We start from the raw sequence: 18,259 nt of genomic DNA on the forward strand, positions 1-18,259 counted from the left end.
GGTGGAGCGACGAGGAAGAGAGGGTTTTAGTATCGCCTTCGAACAACGCGTTGGAATGCTAGCAACGCGACCGATGATAGTTTACATCACTTTCGCCTTTTCTTCCATTTTCCACCCCGAGCCATTGGCATCGCACACGGCAGACAGGCTCGTGCAAGCGTCGCCCTTAGACAGAAAAGGTGAATGCAATAATTTGCGTTGGCCTAGAGACATTGCGCGCGACTCGGCCCTTTGCCTGCCAGGACAGCCAGTACAAGGAGGTTGGGTGTGCTGCACGAGCCATGGCTCTGCATCAAGAAGACGACCCGGACGAGTTCGAGGAGGAGGAGATGGAGGAGGAGATGGATGAAAATGATGGAGATGAAGCTGAGATGGAAAGTGACGATATGGACGACTACTCTGGTGAAGATTTTGACGACGGCGAGGAGGAGGAAGATGAGGAAATGGAACGTCCCAGCGACGATGATGAGACCGACGTGGAAGGTGAGGCTCGCATCGATCAATTGACAATGTGGATCACGCCACTGATACTGCCATTCTAATCTAATACTAATCATCAGAGAATGCGCATGAGTCTGGCCGCCTCTCACCCTCCCATGTTGGGATCGCTGGTTCGCGGCCGGGCGTGCAATCTGAGTACCAACGCATCACCAAGGCTCGCCTTGATGACTACCTGTCTTATTTTCACACCCTCTCGTCCCATGTCGCCGCGTCCCATCCTTATTCTACCTACCAATCTGCCATCTCTTATTCAACAGAGCCATTGGCGGCATGCCCGACGCTATCGGCGCATGTTCATTGCATGGCTCAATCTGCTGATGGCACCGTGCTCCTGAGCGGAGGCAGCGATGGCTACATTCGGCGATACGATGTCTACGGTACGGTCAATGGCAAGAGCTTGCTGACTGCTAGCGTGCGCCATCAGTTTCCGGAAGGTTTCAACAAGGGTGGACTCATGAGCGCTTTCTATGCGAATGAAGAGGACGAGGACGATGATGCCAGCGCCGCGGCTTCTCCGCAGCCCAAGCAGAGTGTACCGAGCAAGGTAAAGGGGAAAAAAGGCAAAGGCAAAAAGCGCCAGGACGATAATGACGATGGCGCTGATGAAGAAGAGGAAGAAGGTGACGGCGGGCGACAGCCACCCCCCGTGGCAGCAGTCCATTCTATCGCCTGTCAGGCAGACGCACTCTGGGCTTTGGTCGGCTCCGAATCAGGAGCGATCAATCTCATGACCTTGCGACACACCCAACAACAGCTCCACAATGGCGGTCCAAACCCTCCGCCAACTAACGGCGGCAGCACAAGCGTTCCGCGAAGACGCAATGGCTATACCCATCACGTATTGCGTCGACACAATGGCCCAGTTTCTAGCTTGGTATTGACGCCAGACCAGCGCGGCTTCGTCAGCGGAGGGTGGGACAAGAATGTTCTACAGTGGGACCTGGATACGGGCCAGGTCGTCAGGGAGTATCCGTATCACGTGGGTCAAATCAGCAGCTTGAGTTTCCGTCCACTCAGACCAGGCGTGCACGTACCGAAATCGCGAGATGCGAGCGTCATCAGCATCCATGCCAGTGCTTTGGAAGAAAGTACAGCCCCTCAAAGCCAAGTCACACTGCCTTCCTCGCCTATCAAAAGTGCTCGTACCGACTCCAAAACCCCTGACCCAGAAGGAGGGCACAAGAGGAGCCGGAGCCGAAGTTCGACGCTCGAGCCCGCGCCCGCACCAAGTCATCGCAGTCGCAGCAGAAGTCAAGTCACGGCTCCAGATTTCCTATCTAGTGTTCAGGAGCATTCAGAGAACCCCACGGCTGCAAAGAGTCCGAGCACGGCTCTTGCTCCTGCTCCGGACTTGCCCGAAGCAAAAGTTGATGCGGACGGCGACACACCCATGCGAGGAAGCTCTCTGCAAAAAAATCAGCAAGTTGTAGCAGCGAGCGCCCCGGTATTTGATGCGACAGGAGACGATCCTTCGACAGCAGCGCCAACAATAAACGACAGCCAGCAGCTCGGGACGATGGACGAAGATCTTGCGCTCGAGCGTGAGCTGAATGAGTCTTTGGGGATTGAATTCGGTGGCGCTACGGGCCCGGGGTGCAGCGACAGTGCTTTTGAAACGACAGCGGGGCCTGTCAACGTCAACGAGGATGAGGATGATATCGCACTCATGGGCATCACCAACATGGGCAAAGTTGCTGTGCAAAGTGCATCCTTACCTGCTGGGGCGAAGAGCACTGAGCGTAAAGGGAGCACATCGAGTACTGCTGCCAAGAGGAAGAAGAAGCAGGCGCCAGCCGATTCGGATGCGGACTCTCTCTTTGGAGACAGCTCGGACGCTTCCGCTGCTGACCCAGATGCAGATGCGGACGCTGATGGCGAGGCGGACGAGACATTGGATGTGGCCGTCCCAGCAAGGACAGAGGGAGCTCAGGATGGCTTCAGGAACCAGTCCGGCGGGGTTCTCGCCCGAAAGGAAGTTGTCGCTGATGCCGACACTGACGCCGATGCCGACGGAGAAGCTGATGCAGATGGGGAGGCGGATGCAGAAGGCGGAGATGAAGATGCGCCCTCCGACGACGAGCCTTTACTGATGCTTAGCAGCAAAAAACACGCCGGTCTTGCGCTCCCGACCGACGCGAAGGCTTTAGCAAAGACTAATGGGAAGGCTGCAGGAACAACTGCTAATGGAGCCAGCAGGATAGGACCAGCTAATTCCAAGTCCACCCTGTCGAAGTCATCTCTTGGGAGCTTGACGGCATCGGCAGGCTTCGACGCAGATGTCTCACGATTCAGCCCTGACGTTCTGCTGACCACCACGCTAGGTGGGCAGGTAATGTTGTGGGATAGGAGGGTTCCAGCAGACGCAAAAGGGGGCGTGCGGGCGCTACCTTTACCCGAAAAGACTCCGCCATGGTGCGCTACAGCCAGCTGGTCCACATATGGGGACCGCATCTATGTTGGCCGCAGGAACGAAGTGATTGAGGAGTGGGATCTTCGCGCTTTATCAAGCTCCCAAAATGGAACCAACGGTTCTGCCGCGGACGGCATGGTGTGGCGTGGCATGGGCCACCCACGAATGCTCCGAGCTTTAAAGCTGCCGACTGGGTGTGGACCCGTCACGTCAATCACCAGCATGCCAAACGACAAGCACATCATATGCGGCTCGCAGGACAATGTGAGGTTGTGGGACACGAGCCTCAGTCAGGAAGGCGGGAAGGTACCTTTTAAGATTGTCGCCGGTCATAACGGCGCGATGGTCTCGAGTCTTCGTGAGTGGCCGGTGGATATCGTTCTTTAAGAGTATTGACTGAGCCATAATCTCGATTTACCTAGTCCTGGATCCCACCTCCCGATTCCTCTATGTCGCATCCGGAGATCGCGGCTGGATGGGCAACAGCTCCGAAAGCATCCTGATACACGAGGTCACTCCAGTCTTATAGCATGCCCCTATATCATGCATTACTGCAGGTACATTCTACACATTTAACTTGTTCTCGAGGCTCTTGCTGTCCTTAAGCGCAACCAGCGCATCCACGATCTGCGCCAGGGCTTTCCTCTCGTCGCGTCCTTTTTGCCCGATATTGTCCCGATTCCTGACATTAACGCTCTTATCCTGTTTCTCTTCATGGCCGACGACTAGGATAAAGTTGTACTGCGCGATCTCTCCATTGCGGATCTTCTTCGGCAGTGTGGCGTCTGAGAGGTCGACATCTGCATAGAGTCCCTTGCCCCACAGCGTGCGCCTGACCTCTTCTGCATAGTCAAAGACCGAGTTCGTGACGGGAATGACGACGACCTGCCGCGGTGACATCCAGAAAGGCCATTTGCCCGCAAAGTGCTCCGTAAGAATGGCGATGAAACGTTCCAAGGAGCCGAGGATAGCGCGATGGATCATGACCGGGCGGTCTGAGTCGCCATTCTCTAGCGTGCCCGTGCCTGGCTGGCACCGGAAACGCAGGTCAAAGCGGTTGGGCAGATTAAAGTCAAGCTGGATGGTTGCGCACTGGAAGGAGCGCTTCATGGCGTCCTGGATGTCAATGTCGATCTTGGGCCCATAGAAGGCTCCGTCACCCGGGTTGGTCTCCCACTTCCCTGGGACGAACTTCTCGAGCGCAGACTTGAGACGCGCTTCCGCTGCATCCCAGACAGGGATGTCGCCGATGAATTTTTCTGGGCGCGTTGACAAGCCGAGCTTAAAGGTGAACCCGAATTTGCCGTACACAGCGTCGAGGAAGCTAAAGCAGCTCGCCATTTCCTCTTCGATCTGTCGGAGGCAGGAGAGAGCAAATTTAGGCTCGTGCCCAATTCGCTCGGAAACTTCACCAAAAACTCACCTGCGAAGTCATGCAGAAAATGTGCGCATCATCTTGGACGAAGCGCCTGACTCTGGTCAAGCCACTGAGGGCACCGCTGGCCTCATTCCTGTGGATGACACCAAACTCGGCCAAACGCATGGGCATCTCCCGGTAGCTCCGGTCTCTGCTGCCAAAGATCAGGCAGTGGCCAGGGCAGTTCATCGGCTTGAGGCCGAACGTTTCGGTCTTGTCGACGGTGAGCGTGAACATGTCGTCCTTGTAGTTGGCCCAATGCCCGGAGGTCTCCCACAGCTTGCTGTTGTACATGTTGGGCGAACCCACCTCGGTGAAGCCGCGCATCCTGTACTCACCCTTGATGTAGTCCGTCAGACAGTTGTAGATGCGCATGCCGTGCGGAAGCCAGAAGCACGAGCCAGGTGACATGTCGTGGAAGAAGAACAGCTCCTGCTCCTTGCCAATCTTTCTGTGATCGCGCTTGGCGGCCTCTTCGAGGAACTGCTTGTACTCCTTCATCTGCTTCGTGTCAGGGAAGGAAATTCCGTAGAGTCGCTGCAGTGAGTCATTGTTCTGGTCGCCGAGGAAATATGATGCCGAGTTCTTCAGCACGCTCATCGCCTTGATTCGGCCCGTGTGGGGAATGTGGGGACCGACACAGAGGTCAACCATAGGCCCGCAGCGGTAGACCGTGGTAGAGGTACCATCTGGAATCTTAGAGTTGATGATGTGCTGCTTGTACTTATTGTATTTGAACATCTCCAACAGGTTCTCTTTGGTGACCTTCAGTCGTTCGAACGGCTGCTTTTCCTTAATCGCTCTTGAGATGAGCGTCTCTAGCGCCGGGAAGTCCTCCTGACGAGTCATTCGCCCCTCGCTCTCTCCCATACCCATCTCGTAGAAGAAGCCTTCCGATGTGGGCGGTCCGATGCAGAGATGGCAGCCATAGTGCTGCTCAGCCGCCTCGCCGAGCACATGTGCAGACGAGTGCCAAAAGACACGTTTTCCCTCGTCTGAGTTGAAATCAAAGAATTCTACCTTGCATGATTTCTCCAGCGGACGCTCGAGGTCCCAGAGAGTCTCGTCGTCGACTTTGGAGATGACGATGCGCTCGGCAAGAGACTTGCTGATCGCTTTGGCAATATCCATTGGAGAGGTCTCCCACGCCTTGCCCGGCTTATTGCTCCCGTCTGGCAGGGTGATGTTGATGCCGTCTCGTGGCTGCGCTGCTGCGTGCGCATCTTGCTCCGCTTTGAGCTTCTCAAACAACTGAATACGATGCGAGAAGAAACTTGGCGTTGGAGTGAACTGATTGGGTCAAGACATGAAAGAGGCGCGGAGTCAGCCACTTAAGGAAGCAACCCGAACCAAATCAGAAAGAATATGGAAGACCCACCTCTAGCGGCACTCCACTGGCATCTCCCTTTCCCTTCTTATCTTTGTTGGCCTTTGGGGCCTTTAGCTTCGCATCGGTTCCGTCCTGCACCCTGAGCTTATCTGCCACAGCCTCTGACAGATTCGTAGCTGGGTCGCGAGCCTCGGCCGACGAGTGGAACGGGTGAGGCGCCGTCTGGGAAGTGTTTTCGGATGCCATTTTTTCTAGCTGCTGGAACGTTTCCGACTTGCTGCAGGAGAACAACGGTGCATACAGCTCTATTCGCTGCGTATAACGCACATATTGCTGTACCTCGAAAGGAAGTTGTGCTGGAGTCACACCCCCTCACAGCATCTCTCGTTGGAATCCCTCAACTGCAGGAGAAGAAAAGAGTTTCTATTCGGGAAAGAGCACACGACAGCACAAGCCGCTGCGAACTTAATTAGGGTTATGTTCACCCTGTCTCCAACTTACTGCACCTCTCCTTTTCGTGAGCTTGACTTGCTGGGAGTCTCTCTTCATCACTTCATCGTTCACGCTTTGTGCTGCAAAAGATAACGACGGATGAAGACACACGGGCAGTAGGAAGGATTTTTCATTGGCGCGAAACGAAGGATAGGCAGACGAAAGAGATGAGGTGAGTCCGCTTAGGCAAATCGTGCAGTCTTTGTGGAAAAACGATCGGAACTGACGAGGTTCCTTCTGTCCTTCCATCCACGCTTCTCCGCCCTGCCCCCTCTTTACAATACCCTTGCGGCGGCACACTGACGGACGGGTGCATGGTTCGACCGCGCAGCCAATACGCCAACGTACCGCGGTCAGAGCTGGACGAGGGCCAGATCCGGGAGCTGGAGGCATACGAGATCTCCCAAGGACCGCTCTCGGTACTGCAGCAGTCCGTACGCAACAACACGCAGATCCTCATCTCGCTACGAAACAACAAGAAGCTGCTGGCGCGGGTCAAGGCGTTTGACCGGCACAGCAACATGGTACTGGAGAACGTCAAAGAGGTGCGCATGCTCACCCTCGCAACCTGGCTTGGACGCTTTGCTGATGTTGGATGGGCAATACGTTGCAGATGTGGACCGAAATTCCGAAAAACAAGAACAAAAAGCCTGTCAACGTGAGCGGATCGCCTGCTGCTCTGCGAATAAAGTAGGAAGAGTTACAGAGCTGACGTAGTTACTATTCCTGATTATCGATCATCGACGGCACACAGAAGGACCGTTTCATCTCCAAGATGTTCCTCCGAGGGGACTCGGTGGTTCTTGGTAAGTACTGCCTTAACGACCCTGTTTGCGCACTCGGGTCTTTGAAGCTGACAGCATCTTGGTCGGATACTCTAGTTCTACGGAATACAGCATGAAGTTTGCATTCCCTCCCTCTTCCCTCCCTTCCGAACACCTCCATGTATAGTAGGACCTATGTTGCAGTGACTTTCTGCAAGTAATCTCTGGCGCTTGCGAGAACACGAAACAAGCGGTGACACAGGCCGGTAGCCATTCCTTTCCGACGCTTTAGAAGAAAGACTGGTATTCGTTCCTATGAAACAGGCAGTGCTACGATACAGAGCCGCACATAAACAGCACGGCGTGCTCAGGGGACGAAATGACTGTCAAAAAAAACATTGAAAAGCCAAAAAACGTATTGTCTTACGTTGCGTCCCAAGAGGCTAACGAAAATTGCAATCGGGTCATCAAGTGCCTTGCTGGGGCAGTGCTGAGCCGCGGAGGTCGACGAGGCCATCGTCGTTCTTGTTCTCAACCAGGCTCTGGTTGGCGACGAGTAGTGTGGCAACCTCGTTGGCGTACTCGGAAAGCGTGCTCCAGTGGCGCACAAAGCGCCGGAGCGCCTTCTCGATCTGCCATGCGCGCGCGCGCAGCATGTCCGCCGTCGTTCGTTCTTGGCCGTAGAGCTGGACGAACAGGCACTGCATGAGCATTGCGTACGAGCCCAGCACGTACGAGCAGCACGATAGCGGCGGCAGCAAGGGGGCCGTGTGAAGCTCCGCATCGGACCACTCCTCGTCCTTGCGGCCCGGGTTGAAGTGGCCAAGGACGTAAGGGAGCGTGGACCACATGGTGTACGCGGCAAAGCGGCAGCGCTCGTACGATAGCGCCGGGTCGTACGGCCCGTCGGCGAAGGGATCGTTCTCCTCACCGATTCTGGGGGCGTGCTGAGCCGAGTCGTCCGGCGTGATGCAACCGCTGTCGCCTCGGTTGTTCAGATTCCAGGTGGAGATGGGGGCGCTGAGTGTGGTGACGCCGCCGTGCTTGGTGGCTGGGCTCCGCTGATCGTCATCGCCCTCGTCGGAGCTTTGCTGATCGGCACCGTCGACCGCCTCTGACCCGCGGTACCAGAGGCAATTGTCCTGCTCCTTGGAGCTGACACTCTGGTTCAACGAGGCAGCAGAAGACAATGAGCTGCTGAAGCACGCAGCGCCGGGAATGGTATCGGCGATGAAGAAGCTGTCAAAGTTGTCCTCAAGTGCTTGAGCTCCAGGGATACCGCACTGCGGTTCGAGGAAGATGCGAGCATTGCCAAAGGCGGTGGTACGATGCAGCATGACAAGCGCGCCCGAGGTCATGAGCTTGCCGCTGATGCGCAGCCCAGCACAGAGGTTGCGGTCAGGGTCATCGCTGATAGAGAACTCGTGCTCGTTGCGTTTCCAGCTAGGATCGAAGCGGGTGAAATTGAGGACCTCGGCGTCGAGCCGGAGCATCTCCTTCAGCACCTTCTGACGCCTGATGGTGAGGTTCTTCAGCTCAGCCTGCGCCTGTGCGGGCGTGTACTTGCCCTCGCGCACGCGCATGACTTTGACGCGGATCGAGTCGAGACTGTAGATCTTCGAGTAGGCACGTGAGACGGTCTGCGCGCCGCGGATGTAGACGCCAAATGCGGCGTCGTCGCACTCGATGTATGGGCGGTAGTCAAGGTCGGTGATGCGATTCTTGGTGATTTTGAGCGGTTTCTGAGAAAAAGAGGAACATCAGCAGCAGCCGGGCGCGGGCGGCGAGAATAAGCATCAAGTTGCTGCGGGACGGAGTAAGAATGTGTGGAGGTGACGGTAGGGCACTCACGAAACCGCCAAGGCAGGTGAGATGCGTTGCAGCCGTATAGGCGAGCCAATGGACTCTGCGCTTCCACTCGCACCGGTCCGCGTTGCCGAAAGCGGCCTGCATGCCTGGCAGCGAGGCGTCCACTTGCATCTCGCCGCGGCGACCGCTGGCACGACCTGCAGGAGCACTCGCGGTGGAGCGCTTGAGTTCGAACGTGGTGGACAACATCCACGCCTTACGCGCGTGGTCGAAAGCCATACGATGCGTCGCATCAGGCCCAGCGCCGTAGTGGTAGTGCGCGAGCAAGACGCGCGCGGCGGCCTCCTCGATCTGCATCAGCTCAACGTCCATCTTGCCGGAGGACGGGCCGAGGCGCGAGCTCTTATCGTCCGTCCGCGCGCCTGTGTGCGCGCCAGTGCCGCCGACCGAAGCGCGCATGGACGGCGATCTGGTATTTCCATTGGCTCGGTGCTCAGCGGAGGGACCGGTGCCGTGGGTGATGGTATGCGCAGCAGGCGCGCAGGACTGCATGCTGTCGAGCAGCTCGCGGTCGCGCTGCAGGAGGATCTCGGCGGTGCGGCAGTGGTAGCGTGCAATTTCCGCGCGCGTCGCAGTCGGCCCGAGCAGCGAAGGGGTCGTGGCTTGACCTCCAGCGTCGCTGGTGCCTGCGCCGTTACCGTTTTTATGCACACGGCTGCTGCCGACATGGATGCGCTGCTGGCGCTTGATGCTGCTTCGGATCGTTGCGCGTGCGTCCTCTTCGCTGCAACAGGTGGCAACACAGGCTGCTATGGCGGAGAGGAGAGCCGAGGGTCGTCCCTCGGCAAAGAAAAACGCGTACGTCGACAGATGGCCTGGCGGTAGGAGAACGGCGAGGAGGGGGTAGACGTGCTTGTAGTACTGTGCGAGCAGCGTGCGCGCCTGTTGCTCCGAATCTACCGGGTCAATGTCCGAGGCGCTGGACGAGTTGCTCATCAGCTCCATGGCCAGGTGCTCATCGTCGCCGTCGCCCCAGGCGCCAATATTGACCCCCCTGGGCAAGTGCTGCACCTGGTTGAAGAAGGTGTCAAGCATGTTGAAGTCCATCCAATTATCCATGTCCGTCACCACCGTCGTCGCGAAGACCGGTGGCGGTGTTGGCTGTGGAGGTAGCTCTTGTTGGTGCGGCGGGAAGTGCGACCCTGGTGGTGGTGGCGGTGGTTGCTGTTGTTGCTTTTGTTGTTGATGCAACTGCCCCTGCCCTTGTTTCTGACTTTGTTGTTTCGGCAGCTGCTGCTTTCGCTGTTGCTCTTTCCGATCCTTATTTTGATGTTGCTGCGGTGGCGTCATGGCGGCTAGGTGCGGATTTGCGTCCTCATTCGAAGCAAGTCTGTGTCCCTGTTGCTGATGGTGCTGCACAGCGGATGGACGGTAGGTCTGACCATTGCTAGCGGCGAATGCAGCCGCTTGCGCCTGGATGCGCTGCCAAAGCTCGAGGTTGGACATGGAAAGGTCATGCTGCCGCTGCTGGTGGGGCAACAAAACGCCAGCGTCCGCAGAATGCGAGTGATTTAGCGCACCGTTCGGCGGAGGCTGGCATGTGACGCCTGCGGATGCATACGTTGGCGGCGACTGCGAGAACTGGGCTGAATAATGCTGTGAGGGCTCCGAGTTCGACGCATAGCGCTCAGGCCGCGGCCGGGGCGGTGGCTGTTGATGATGATGATGAGGATCCTGCGCCTGTTGATACTGAGGTTGATACAGCTGGTGCACAGGCTGTAAACCCGAGGCGGCGTCATCCCTGGCGCCATTTCCATTGCCATAGTAGCTGGTCTTGCGCTTGACGCTGCCATCTGCATCGCTCTGAGCGCTGGCGCTCCCGCCATCCACGTGCGGATGGCCGTGGCTGCCGCCGTCCGCCGTGCGCTTGCGTGCTCTGATGCCGGCAGGGGCGACGTTTTCATTTGCATGTGCGTTGTGCGCAACCGCAGCTACTTTTGTGCCTACCTCCGCGCAATCTCCGCTCGTAGCGCTGCGCGACGTAGTCGGCTGGTTGGCTGCGGCCACGGCCGCGGCAGCGGCGACGAGGACGCTGGCCGCGGAAGCAGCGTCCTTGCGCTCGCGGGAGCCCAGCTCGCGCTCAGCGCGGACGCGAGCGACATCGCAGCCCTTGACGCCCTTGTACCGGGGCCCTCCACGCTTAGATGCAATAAAGAAGCACCCGCCATCGGCAGCGGACGCGCCGGCGGGGATGGCGCGCGAGACGCACGGCCCGCAGACGGGCGCGACGCCGTCACAGCGCCGCTTGGCTGTGCGGCAGTTGAGGCAGGCTGCACGTGTCACGGGGCGTGGGTACGTGCCCGGGCTGGCCTGCCCCTGGTTGGCGCTGCCGCTTTTGCTGAGAGGCATGATGCAAGAAGCGGCCGTGCACCTACCGTCGTTCCGGTGCGATGCGCCTCAGGTCAGGAGAACCAGCATACGTGAGTGGGTGGCCGAGAAAGTATCCGAGCTGGAAGGATTTCTTGCCTGCACCCGCCAACAACGGCAAAGCCAAAAGCGATCTGAAAATCGAGTCGAATGCAGCGGTGGCGGCAGATAATGTTAAGAGAAGCGCCGCACGTGTCGTCAAAGGCAGCGAAGGTGGCTGCTGATGGAATTGGCTCGCCTCGTCGAACCAAGGAATTCTCGAGCGGCGTGCTGTGCGTATGCTATGCGGTGCTGCGCTGTGCTATGCTGTGCTCGCACACACCTCCCAACATGCACAGATTCCAGTTTGATCGACCGCCCGCGGGTTGCTGCTGCTGCTGACCATGATAGCGATGGTGATGGTGATTGGAAGCTACCTATATATATATCTGTACATACGTACTGCGCTTCCATCCACCGTGGATTAGATCACCCTGCGGGGAGCGTAACGCACAGACACACTGGATAAACTTTAAAGCAGACTGCGCCAGTGCCCGCTGCCAGGTACCATGCCATGTCATGCAAGCATGTAGCCATCGCCTCGCCCGCCCGCCCGCCCAGACTTTTGTGCTGCGGGGGCGCTGCGCTGCTCTGCCCCCCCAGCTCTCTTCGCTCACTCTTGTGGCATTACAAAGACTCAGAGATTGGGGGATATTGTGAAACAGGACGGCAGCCATTCACAGTGTATCAGGCAGCGCGCACAGCACAACAACAGCCGGTCAACATGACGGACTGTTACATACATAATCGCTGCAAAGCGAACCGAAATACGAAAGGCAAAGTGGCGTGCTCTCCACAATCATAGTAGGGTTACCATCTACCACCCGAATGGATCAGGTTCATCCTGCCCAAGACTAGTCGAGGGGGGGACGCAGCGGTTAGGGTGCACGCCCACATTGGTGGCTAGGCTAGGCGCGTTACAGTATTACATATGTACATACGTCAGCAGCATCCTGTCGGCCCAGTGGAACAGGGGGATGCAGCCCCGGCAACCCGCCAGCAAGTGAAACGGATGAACATGTGGAAACGACACGGCTATTGCATTGGCTTTTGTTTTGCAGCACACCGAAAAAAGGGAAAAACAGGAAAGCAGGCAAGAAAGAAAAACGTGGATATCTCTGCCACCACCCTTGCTTGCTTCTCTTGTTCCTTTTGGCAGGCGGGCATGGCACACCGCCCCCTCGTCGGCCCTTCCCTGTCCTTTGCCCCCGAGATGGCTCTCCCGGCTTGCTAGTTCTTGCTCTTCTTCTTCGGCGGCTCGTCATCCTCCAGGTCGATCTCCGCATTGGGGTCCTCGTCGTCCTCGTCGTCCTCATCGCCTTCATCGTCGCTGTCTTCAAAGTCAATCATGCCGTCGAGCCCCGACTCGTCGTGCTCGAGCGTGTAGATCGCGACCGCGTTCGGCCACAGGTCCTCGAGGATGCCGTGCCCAATCGGCGCGCTGACCTCCGCCTGTTCGCTCTCAAAGAAGCAGCTGAAGAAGCTGCCTGGCTCAAAGTCGTCATCATCGCGTCCCCCCTTTTGCGGGTTCTTGGCCGCCAGGTTGTGCTCGTCATCCTTCCACGCGATCGACGTCTTGAGCGCCTTGAGCTCCTCCGACGCGTCGAAGTTGGCAGACAGCGCAGGCGCATTCTCCGCCAACACAAACTCCTTCGTCAGCACCTTGTCCGAAAAGTACGGGTTCTCCCCAAACGTAAAGTGAAACTTGTTCGGCCGCGGGTCCCCGTTGGCGCCCGTGCGCTCGATGGAAAAGTCGGTGAGGTATTTGAATACCTCGGCATCCTCGGTGTCAAAGTAGATCGCCACGGTGCCTGAGTTGAGGAAAGTCTGCGCCCAAAAGTCCGGCAGCTTCTTCACAATCTCTGCCCGCTCCTTGTAGATGGGGTCGTGGCGCTTGGTAGAGTCGCGGACTGCCAAAAGCCAGATCCAGCCAGCCCCCCCCTGTCAACAGCGGCGCTCCTCACCGCTCCGCCCCACAGCGCACTCACTCAGCTCCACCTCGAGATCCTCGAACTTCTTCTCGATAGCCTGCACGGAGTTCTCTGTTGCACATATGCAGTAAAGGGGACAGGACGCACGTCAGAATCTTCCCGTGACTTCTTGGCAAGAGTGTTTCCCAGCCTCTACACTCGCAGCTGTCGTTCCAAGCGCGGAACATCCACGTAGCTGCAGTCATCTGCAGCTGCTTCTGCACGGCACTCGGCCCCCTGGCGCATATTTCAGCGAAACTGGGAAGCAGCGACACAGCAAGGTGGCGAGCGCGCCGCGCATCTCTTTGGCGACACCCAGTAACTTACCCTGCTCCGAAGGAATCTCCCGGGCCACTTGTGGCTCGACCTGTGGTGCTGCCATCTTGAAAGTGAGAGTGAGGGCGTGGGTACAATGGGCTCGTGACTGTTTGTTCCGATTGTGCTGCCTTTCGTGAACGTGTTGAAGTTGGATGTCAGATGGATGTATCTGTGAGGGAGGGAGTTGGACCATCCGCATGGTAGATCTTCGCGTGCTTGTGCTGCCCTGCGCGGCGTGTATCCGTGCGCCGCCAAGTTTCGCACAGTCATCGGTCTCGTCCACGCCTCCACAGAAAACCAGCACCACGTTCCGCCCTCGAAATTTCTCAGTCCCGAGTTCCGCCTATCTACCAAGGAGCTCAGGCAGACTCTACACTTTCTCTCATTCTCGATGAGAGCTTGCTTTCAAAGGCATTTAACCCTCGGAGCCCCCCTGAATGCTTATCGTCGAGGGTCAAGAACCGTCAGCTTGGCCGGCACCACTAGCCTCTGCAATCATGACGGAACAGCAGCTGGAGATCGAAGGTAATGGCGCAGTCGGTGATGCAGCCGCGGCAACGAACAGCTACACGCCAGAGGCCCAAGTTGGCTTCCACCACCCGAGGAACTTGTCCCATGTCGCACGGCGAAAGGCCGGCGATGAGCTGCGGCGCTCAGAGCACGAAAGGGACAAAGCGCACTTCCTTCGAGAGCAGGTAAAGCAGCACCATGCCCATCTCAACGTCAAAGCAGGCGGAAAGATTGTCATTCCGCAGAAAAAGTGGTACAGGCAGAGGGCCCATGCCAATCCTTTTAGCGACCACATGCTCACGTAGTGAGTGGCATTTGCGCAGGCTAATGCGGATTCTTAGGACTTATAAGAGCCCCTGTGATTCATATGCTCGACAGCCCCGCACATCCAGCGGCGATGGACTGGTCCGAGCACTTTCCCGACTTTCTGTTGCCGCCACACTCCCCAGAGACAAACCCCTCACAGCCTCCGCGCCTGTCCCAGCCGGTTTGCTTTGCCGACATTGGATGCGGCTTTGGCGGCCTCCTGATGGACCTGGCCCCTCTCTTTCCAGACACGCTCATGGTCGGCATGGAGATCCGGCAGCAGGTGGCAGACTATGTCGTTCACAAGGTCAGGGCACTCCGCCTGGCGGCGCGCAGTGAGCATGTGCCTGAGGCACACCCCACCGATTCCGACGCATCTGCAGCGCCTCTTGAGCTCTCGAGTGAAGAGGACCAAAGGAAAGGCAGCAAGCGTGAGAGAAGCGACGCGGCCGCACCCTCAGGGAAAGTTTCCGGGGCGCGGAAAGCGACCAAACGAGCCAAAGGCGGCACACCCGCCAGCAGCATCAACCAAGACGAAGCGCCGGAGGGAGGAGGAGAAGACGACGAGAACGAGCGCACAGCCAACGAGGCGCTCGTACGTGGTGCTTCGGATGTGCCTGGCGGGTACAAGAATGTCAGCGCGCTCCGTGCAAACTGCATGAAGTTCTTGCCAAACTTTTTTCACAAGGCGCAGGTGAGGCCGTTGGTTTCTGGAGCGGAGCGATGCTCAACTCCACCTCGAGATACCTGTCAATGCTAATCGCCGCCTTCACTACCTGCCCTCCTTCCCCCTCTACGCGCCTGCAGCTCACAAAGATGTTCTTTCTGTTTCCTGACCCGCACTTCAAAGCGCGCAAGCACAAGGCGCGCATCGTCTCACCCACTTTGCTCGCCGAATATGCGTACGTGCTTGCTCCGGGTGGGATCCTCTACACGATCACCGATGTCGAGGATCTGCACAGATGGATGGTCTCGCACCTGGATGCGTTCCCCCTGTTCGAGCGTATGGACAACGACGGGCAGGAGCTGCAGCAGGACCCGTGTGTCCCCATCATCCGGGATAGCACAGAGGAAGGAAAGAAGGTTGCGCGCAACGGCGGCAGGAAGTTCTTTGCGGCGTTCAAGCGGAGGGAGGACCCGCCATATGGCGAGGAAGTTGAGCCACGCGTCTCGGAATACGCTTCATAGCTGTTTTGATGAATACATTTTGTACAACATCAAAGGACAAGCTGATGGATTAATGCCTGCTAGTCCGCCGCATCGAAATGGTCTTCGGCGCGTTTCATGTCTGTGTCCCTGTGCAAATTGCCGGATCCCTCCCCGATACGCTTCAGCAAGCAAAAATCGGCGTATTTGCGCGTGGACCCCCACCCTTCCGGCAGCCACAGGGCTCGACTGACAGCCGCTTCGATCTTGCGTACCAAACTAGCACCCGGCTCTGCCTGCGACGACTCCCAGTCGAGGAAAGGAAGACAGTGAATGCGACGCCATCGCGCAGGCTGATGCAAGTAGCTGGGCTCGGCAGCCGATTCATACGCATCTATACTGGACCCAGCTCCTGCGCGCCGGTGCTTGAAATCGAGGTCGACCATATAGTCGCACTGCGTTGGATTGATCTAGAGGAGAACAGCAGCGATATCGAACCTTTCAGCGTCCGCCTGGAGCCAAGGCACTTCTGTCAATACTCACGACATGTGAGGGCTCGGGCAGATTGAATTCATTGTAGTTTTGTTCCGATATTCTGGAACCCTTGTACGTCCAGGCCCAGTCGCCAGCCTTGAGAACAGCCGCAGCAAAGAGATCTCTCCCTTTCTCTTCACCCCTGTCGTACGTTACGGGGAAGTGACCCGGCAGGATGTGCTGGTAGGTGCTGCTCGTAAACTCGCTCTGGATTCCATGCGGGACAAGGAAGCTAGTTGGGAATCTGTACCACTCGCCTGCGTAGCAAAGCTTGACGGGCCCTTGTAGCTTGGAGAGCGCTGCCATGACCTCTTTAGGAGTGGCATTCTCCGCCAAAGCAATATGGCGCTCTTGCAGTATCTGCCGTGCTTCAGGCCCCCATAGAGGCGACACAATGTGCAAAGGAGCGCTATAGTTGTGCGTCAAGGCTGCCGAGCGGAGGACACCAATGAAACTACTGAGAAGGACGGCCGTCCAGGCTAACGCGCCGCCGATTGTGATTCCTGCTTTCCTCTGCGGGAAGCAAGCCCCTGTGAGCAGAGCGCGCGGCAAGGCCGAGTCGATGAGCGTGTGCAGCAGGGACAGGCTAAGCGCAGCATTGAAGCAGACCAATGCGTAGGCCGGGTACAGGAAACGCTCTTCCTTGTGTGGCTGTAACGAGAGGAGGAGAAGCCAGAGGTAGAAGGGCGTCGTCCGATTGAGCAGAAGGACGACAGGTTGTTTTGATACCCTGTGAGCGGCTGGTGCTGTTTGCGCAAATGCATGCGGATTTACCACACCTGCAAGAAGTACCAGCGGCGCTGATGAGAGCGCAAGCGGTAAGAGCAAGTTAAAACTGAGAAGCAAGACGCGAAAATAGTATGTCTGGCCTTCCGTGCCGTACAGCTCCGGTCCCGCGCCTCTCGCCTTGCTGAAAATGTTGTAGGCGATAATGTTCCACGGGATGAGCGTTGTGCGCCCATATGCCAGTGTGTCGATCAGAAGCGTGGGAAGGCCAATGCACAGACCAGTAGCGATCGCTGCTTGAGAGAATCGGCAGGCCCGCTGCATGAAGCTGTCTGTTATTGTTCGTTGGAACGAGACAAGCTCTTCGAAAACGAAGGGCAAGGCGAGCACGATGGCAAAAGGCCAGCCGACGATGGCACCCAAGGCGAAGGCCACGGTGGCCTTCAGACACCGCAAAGATCGCGATGCAGGGTCCCCGTTTGACGGTTTCATTGCAAAAGACCAAGCTAATGTGGTCGTGTAAAAGGTGTATGAAGAAGGCACCAGAGCTGCAACGCGGAAACACCGTCAACCATACATCAAATCGACAGTGCATCGTCGCCTCGACACACACCTGTCGACGCCTCAAATATCGATGCGCAGCCAAGAAGAGAAACCAAGAGATACCGTGCCGTTCGCGCGCCGGCGGTCTCTTTGACGGCATCATAGAATCGTGCTTCGACGGCAGCAGATACGCAAGCCAGGGTGGCCCGCGTAAAGTAAAAGTGCTGATACTGAAGATGGGGGCCGCGTCAGAATGTGGATCTGATCTCACAGGCAGAACTCCTCACTTTTGACATTCCTGTCAAATTTGTGTACCATTTCAACGGTGTGAATTGGATCAAGTAAGCCCAGCTACGGATCGCAAAGCGAGGATCATATTCCCAGGTCTTGAAGCTGCCCAATTGATTGCTCGCCGGTGCCGGAGGATACAAGAGCTGATGCAGCGGCTCCCAGTAATTGTACGCTTTCATTCAAAAGCGTGAGTTAACACTAAGTTGGCTTAACAGCCGTTGCTCCAGATGCTCACTCTCGTCACAATCCGGGATGATGCTGGCAGATGCGGAAATGAGCCGTGCGATGAGCAGCAGGCTGAAGGCCGCCTGTCGTGATGGCGCCCATGATGATAAATACCATTTCCTGAAAAAAACATTAGCTTTGGTGCACGTATCGAAAGGTAACATCATATCTGCTCACCTTTCAGAGCCGTCTTGAAGCAACGGCGATGACGTATCTCGCGTTGTCGAGGGAGGTGCACGTTTGCTGGGACCAGACTGCTTCCTTGTGCCTGGAGAATCGTAAACCACCACCATGGCCCTTTCAGCATCTATAAGGGAACTACAAATGGTGTTGTAGCTACTAGCTAACCCTGCGCATGATACTCTGCCATGCCCACCAAGGACGATGGAGATGAAGCTCGACCTGAAGACACATCCAACCAATCGGCCTTCAAAGCTCGTGGAGGCAAGTAGAATTCTGGTTAGCTCAGCCTCCGAATCACTTCAATGATGTGAGAAACGC

At 57.1% G+C, this 18,259-nt stretch overlaps 7 protein-coding genes across 7 annotated transcripts; 3 read left to right on the forward strand and 4 right to left on the reverse strand.

Annotated features, from left to right (window-relative positions):
• The first annotated feature begins 31 nt into the window (after positions 1-31).
• Positions 32-3,481, forward strand: K437DRAFT_250958 (WD40 repeat-like protein). Its single transcript, XM_013385438.1, has 3 exons — positions 32-483; positions 561-3,269; positions 3,334-3,481. The coding sequence occupies exons 1-3, from the start codon at positions 282-284 to the stop codon at positions 3,438-3,440; spliced, it is 3,018 nt and encodes a 1,005-aa protein (XP_013240892.1). The 5' UTR covers positions 32-281; the 3' UTR covers positions 3,441-3,481.
• K437DRAFT_276128 (threonyl-tRNA synthetase) lies at positions 3,444-6,049 on the reverse strand. Its single transcript, XM_013385439.1, has 3 exons — positions 5,707-6,049; positions 4,335-5,618; positions 3,444-4,264 (listed from the first exon to the last, which is right to left on the reverse strand). The coding sequence occupies exons 1-3, from the start codon at positions 5,902-5,904 to the stop codon at positions 3,476-3,478; spliced, it is 2,271 nt and encodes a 756-aa protein (XP_013240893.1). The 5' UTR covers positions 5,905-6,049; the 3' UTR covers positions 3,444-3,475.
• Positions 6,050-6,221: 172 nt separating this feature from the next.
• Positions 6,222-7,288, forward strand: K437DRAFT_239747 (putative small nuclear ribonucleoprotein chain D2). The gene is made up of 5 exons (XM_013385440.1): positions 6,222-6,322; positions 6,482-6,695; positions 6,764-6,808; positions 6,905-6,956; positions 7,032-7,288. Exons 1-5 carry the CDS (start codon positions 6,318-6,320, stop codon positions 7,049-7,051), a joined length of 336 nt encoding a protein of 111 aa, XP_013240894.1. The 5' UTR covers positions 6,222-6,317; the 3' UTR covers positions 7,052-7,288.
• Positions 7,199-11,532, reverse strand: K437DRAFT_259211 (uncharacterized protein). The gene is made up of 2 exons (XM_013385441.1): positions 8,766-11,532; positions 7,199-8,656 (listed from the first exon to the last, which is right to left on the reverse strand). The coding sequence occupies exons 1-2, from the start codon at positions 11,130-11,132 to the stop codon at positions 7,382-7,384; spliced, it is 3,642 nt and encodes a 1,213-aa protein (XP_013240895.1). The 5' UTR covers positions 11,133-11,532; the 3' UTR covers positions 7,199-7,381.
• A 560-nt stretch (positions 11,533-12,092) lies between these two features.
• Positions 12,093-13,625, reverse strand: K437DRAFT_259212 (uncharacterized protein). The gene is made up of 3 exons (XM_013385442.1): positions 13,487-13,625; positions 13,178-13,231; positions 12,093-13,099 (listed from the first exon to the last, which is right to left on the reverse strand). The coding sequence occupies exons 1-3, from the start codon at positions 13,539-13,541 to the stop codon at positions 12,420-12,422; spliced, it is 789 nt and encodes a 262-aa protein (XP_013240896.1). The 5' UTR covers positions 13,542-13,625; the 3' UTR covers positions 12,093-12,419.
• A 298-nt stretch (positions 13,626-13,923) lies between these two features.
• Positions 13,924-15,534, forward strand: K437DRAFT_259213 (uncharacterized protein). Its single transcript, XM_013385443.1, has 3 exons — positions 13,924-14,291; positions 14,366-14,987; positions 15,101-15,534. The coding sequence occupies exons 1-3, from the start codon at positions 13,975-13,977 to the stop codon at positions 15,479-15,481; spliced, it is 1,320 nt and encodes a 439-aa protein (XP_013240897.1). The 5' UTR covers positions 13,924-13,974; the 3' UTR covers positions 15,482-15,534.
• K437DRAFT_239754 (glycosyltransferase family 22 protein) lies at positions 15,105-18,139 on the reverse strand. The gene is made up of 6 exons (XM_013385444.1): positions 17,936-18,139; positions 17,769-17,878; positions 17,530-17,705; positions 17,313-17,472; positions 15,983-17,247; positions 15,105-15,909 (listed from the first exon to the last, which is right to left on the reverse strand). Exons 1-6 carry the CDS (start codon positions 18,049-18,051, stop codon positions 15,541-15,543), a joined length of 2,196 nt encoding a protein of 731 aa, XP_013240898.1. The 5' UTR covers positions 18,052-18,139; the 3' UTR covers positions 15,105-15,540.
• Between the last annotated feature and the right edge of the window lie 120 nt (positions 18,140-18,259).

Source organism: Tilletiaria anomala (assembly GCF_000711695.1).
Source record: "Tilletiaria anomala UBC 951 chromosome Unknown K437scaffold_110, whole genome shotgun sequence".
Classification (NCBI taxonomy): Eukaryota; Fungi; Basidiomycota; class Exobasidiomycetes; order Georgefischeriales; family Tilletiariaceae; genus Tilletiaria; species Tilletiaria anomala.

Bases quoted from the DNA above. Each gene is read 5' to 3' on its own strand.
- K437DRAFT_276128 (XM_013385439.1), bottom strand. From the start codon at position 5,904: ATGGCATCCGAAAACACTTCCCAGACGGCGCCTCACCCGTTCCACTCG. The intron at 5,619-5,706 runs GTGGGTCTTCCA...TGACCCAATCAG, and splicing joins CCAGTGGAGTGCCGCTAGAG to TTCACTCCAACGCCAAGTTT. The intron at 4,265-4,334 runs GTGAGTTTTTGG...TGCCTCCGACAG, and splicing joins TTTTCTGCATGACTTCGCAG to ATCGAAGAGGAAATGGCGAG.
- K437DRAFT_239754 (XM_013385444.1), bottom strand. From the start codon at position 18,051: ATGGTGGTGGTTTACGATTCTCCAGGCACAAGGAAGCAGTCTGGTCCC. The intron at 17,879-17,935 runs GTGAGCAGATAT...TGTTTTTTTCAG, and splicing joins CTTCAAGACGGCTCTGAAAG to GAAATGGTATTTATCATCAT. The intron at 17,473-17,529 runs GTGAGGAGTTCT...CCCCATCTTCAG, and splicing joins ATTTGACAGGAATGTCAAAA to TATCAGCACTTTTACTTTAC.
- K437DRAFT_239747 (XM_013385440.1), top strand. The intron at 6,809-6,904 runs GTGAGCGGATCG...GACGGCACACAG, and splicing joins AGAACAAAAAGCCTGTCAAC to AAGGACCGTTTCATCTCCAA. The intron at 6,957-7,031 runs GTAAGTACTGCC...CGGATACTCTAG, and splicing joins AGGGGACTCGGTGGTTCTTG to TTCTACGGAATACAGCATGA.
- K437DRAFT_250958 (XM_013385438.1), top strand. From the start codon at position 282: ATGGCTCTGCATCAAGAAGACGACCCGGACGAGTTCGAGGAGGAGGAG. The intron at 484-560 runs GTGAGGCTCGCA...ACTAATCATCAG, and splicing joins TGATGAGACCGACGTGGAAG to AGAATGCGCATGAGTCTGGC. The intron at 3,270-3,333 runs GTGAGTGGCCGG...CGATTTACCTAG, and splicing joins CGCGATGGTCTCGAGTCTTC to TCCTGGATCCCACCTCCCGA.
- K437DRAFT_259213 (XM_013385443.1), top strand. From the start codon at position 13,975: ATGACGGAACAGCAGCTGGAGATCGAAGGTAATGGCGCAGTCGGTGAT. The intron at 14,292-14,365 runs GTGAGTGGCATT...TATGCTCGACAG, and splicing joins AGCGACCACATGCTCACGTA to CCCCGCACATCCAGCGGCGA. The intron at 14,988-15,100 runs GTGAGGCCGTTG...ACGCGCCTGCAG, and splicing joins ACTTTTTTCACAAGGCGCAG to CTCACAAAGATGTTCTTTCT.
- K437DRAFT_259211 (XM_013385441.1), bottom strand. From the start codon at position 11,132: ATGCCTCTCAGCAAAAGCGGCAGCGCCAACCAGGGGCAGGCCAGCCCG. The intron at 8,657-8,765 runs GTGAGTGCCCTA...TCTTTTTCTCAG, and splicing joins TCACCTGCCTTGGCGGTTTC to AAACCGCTCAAAATCACCAA.
- K437DRAFT_259212 (XM_013385442.1), bottom strand. From the start codon at position 13,541: ATGGCAGCACCACAGGTCGAGCCACAAGTGGCCCGGGAGATTCCTTCG. The intron at 13,232-13,486 runs GTAAGTTACTGG...TATGTGCAACAG, and splicing joins GGAGATTCCTTCGGAGCAGG to AGAACTCCGTGCAGGCTATC. The intron at 13,100-13,177 runs GTGAGTGCGCTG...GGCTTTTGGCAG, and splicing joins GGATCTCGAGGTGGAGCTGA to TCCGCGACTCTACCAAGCGC.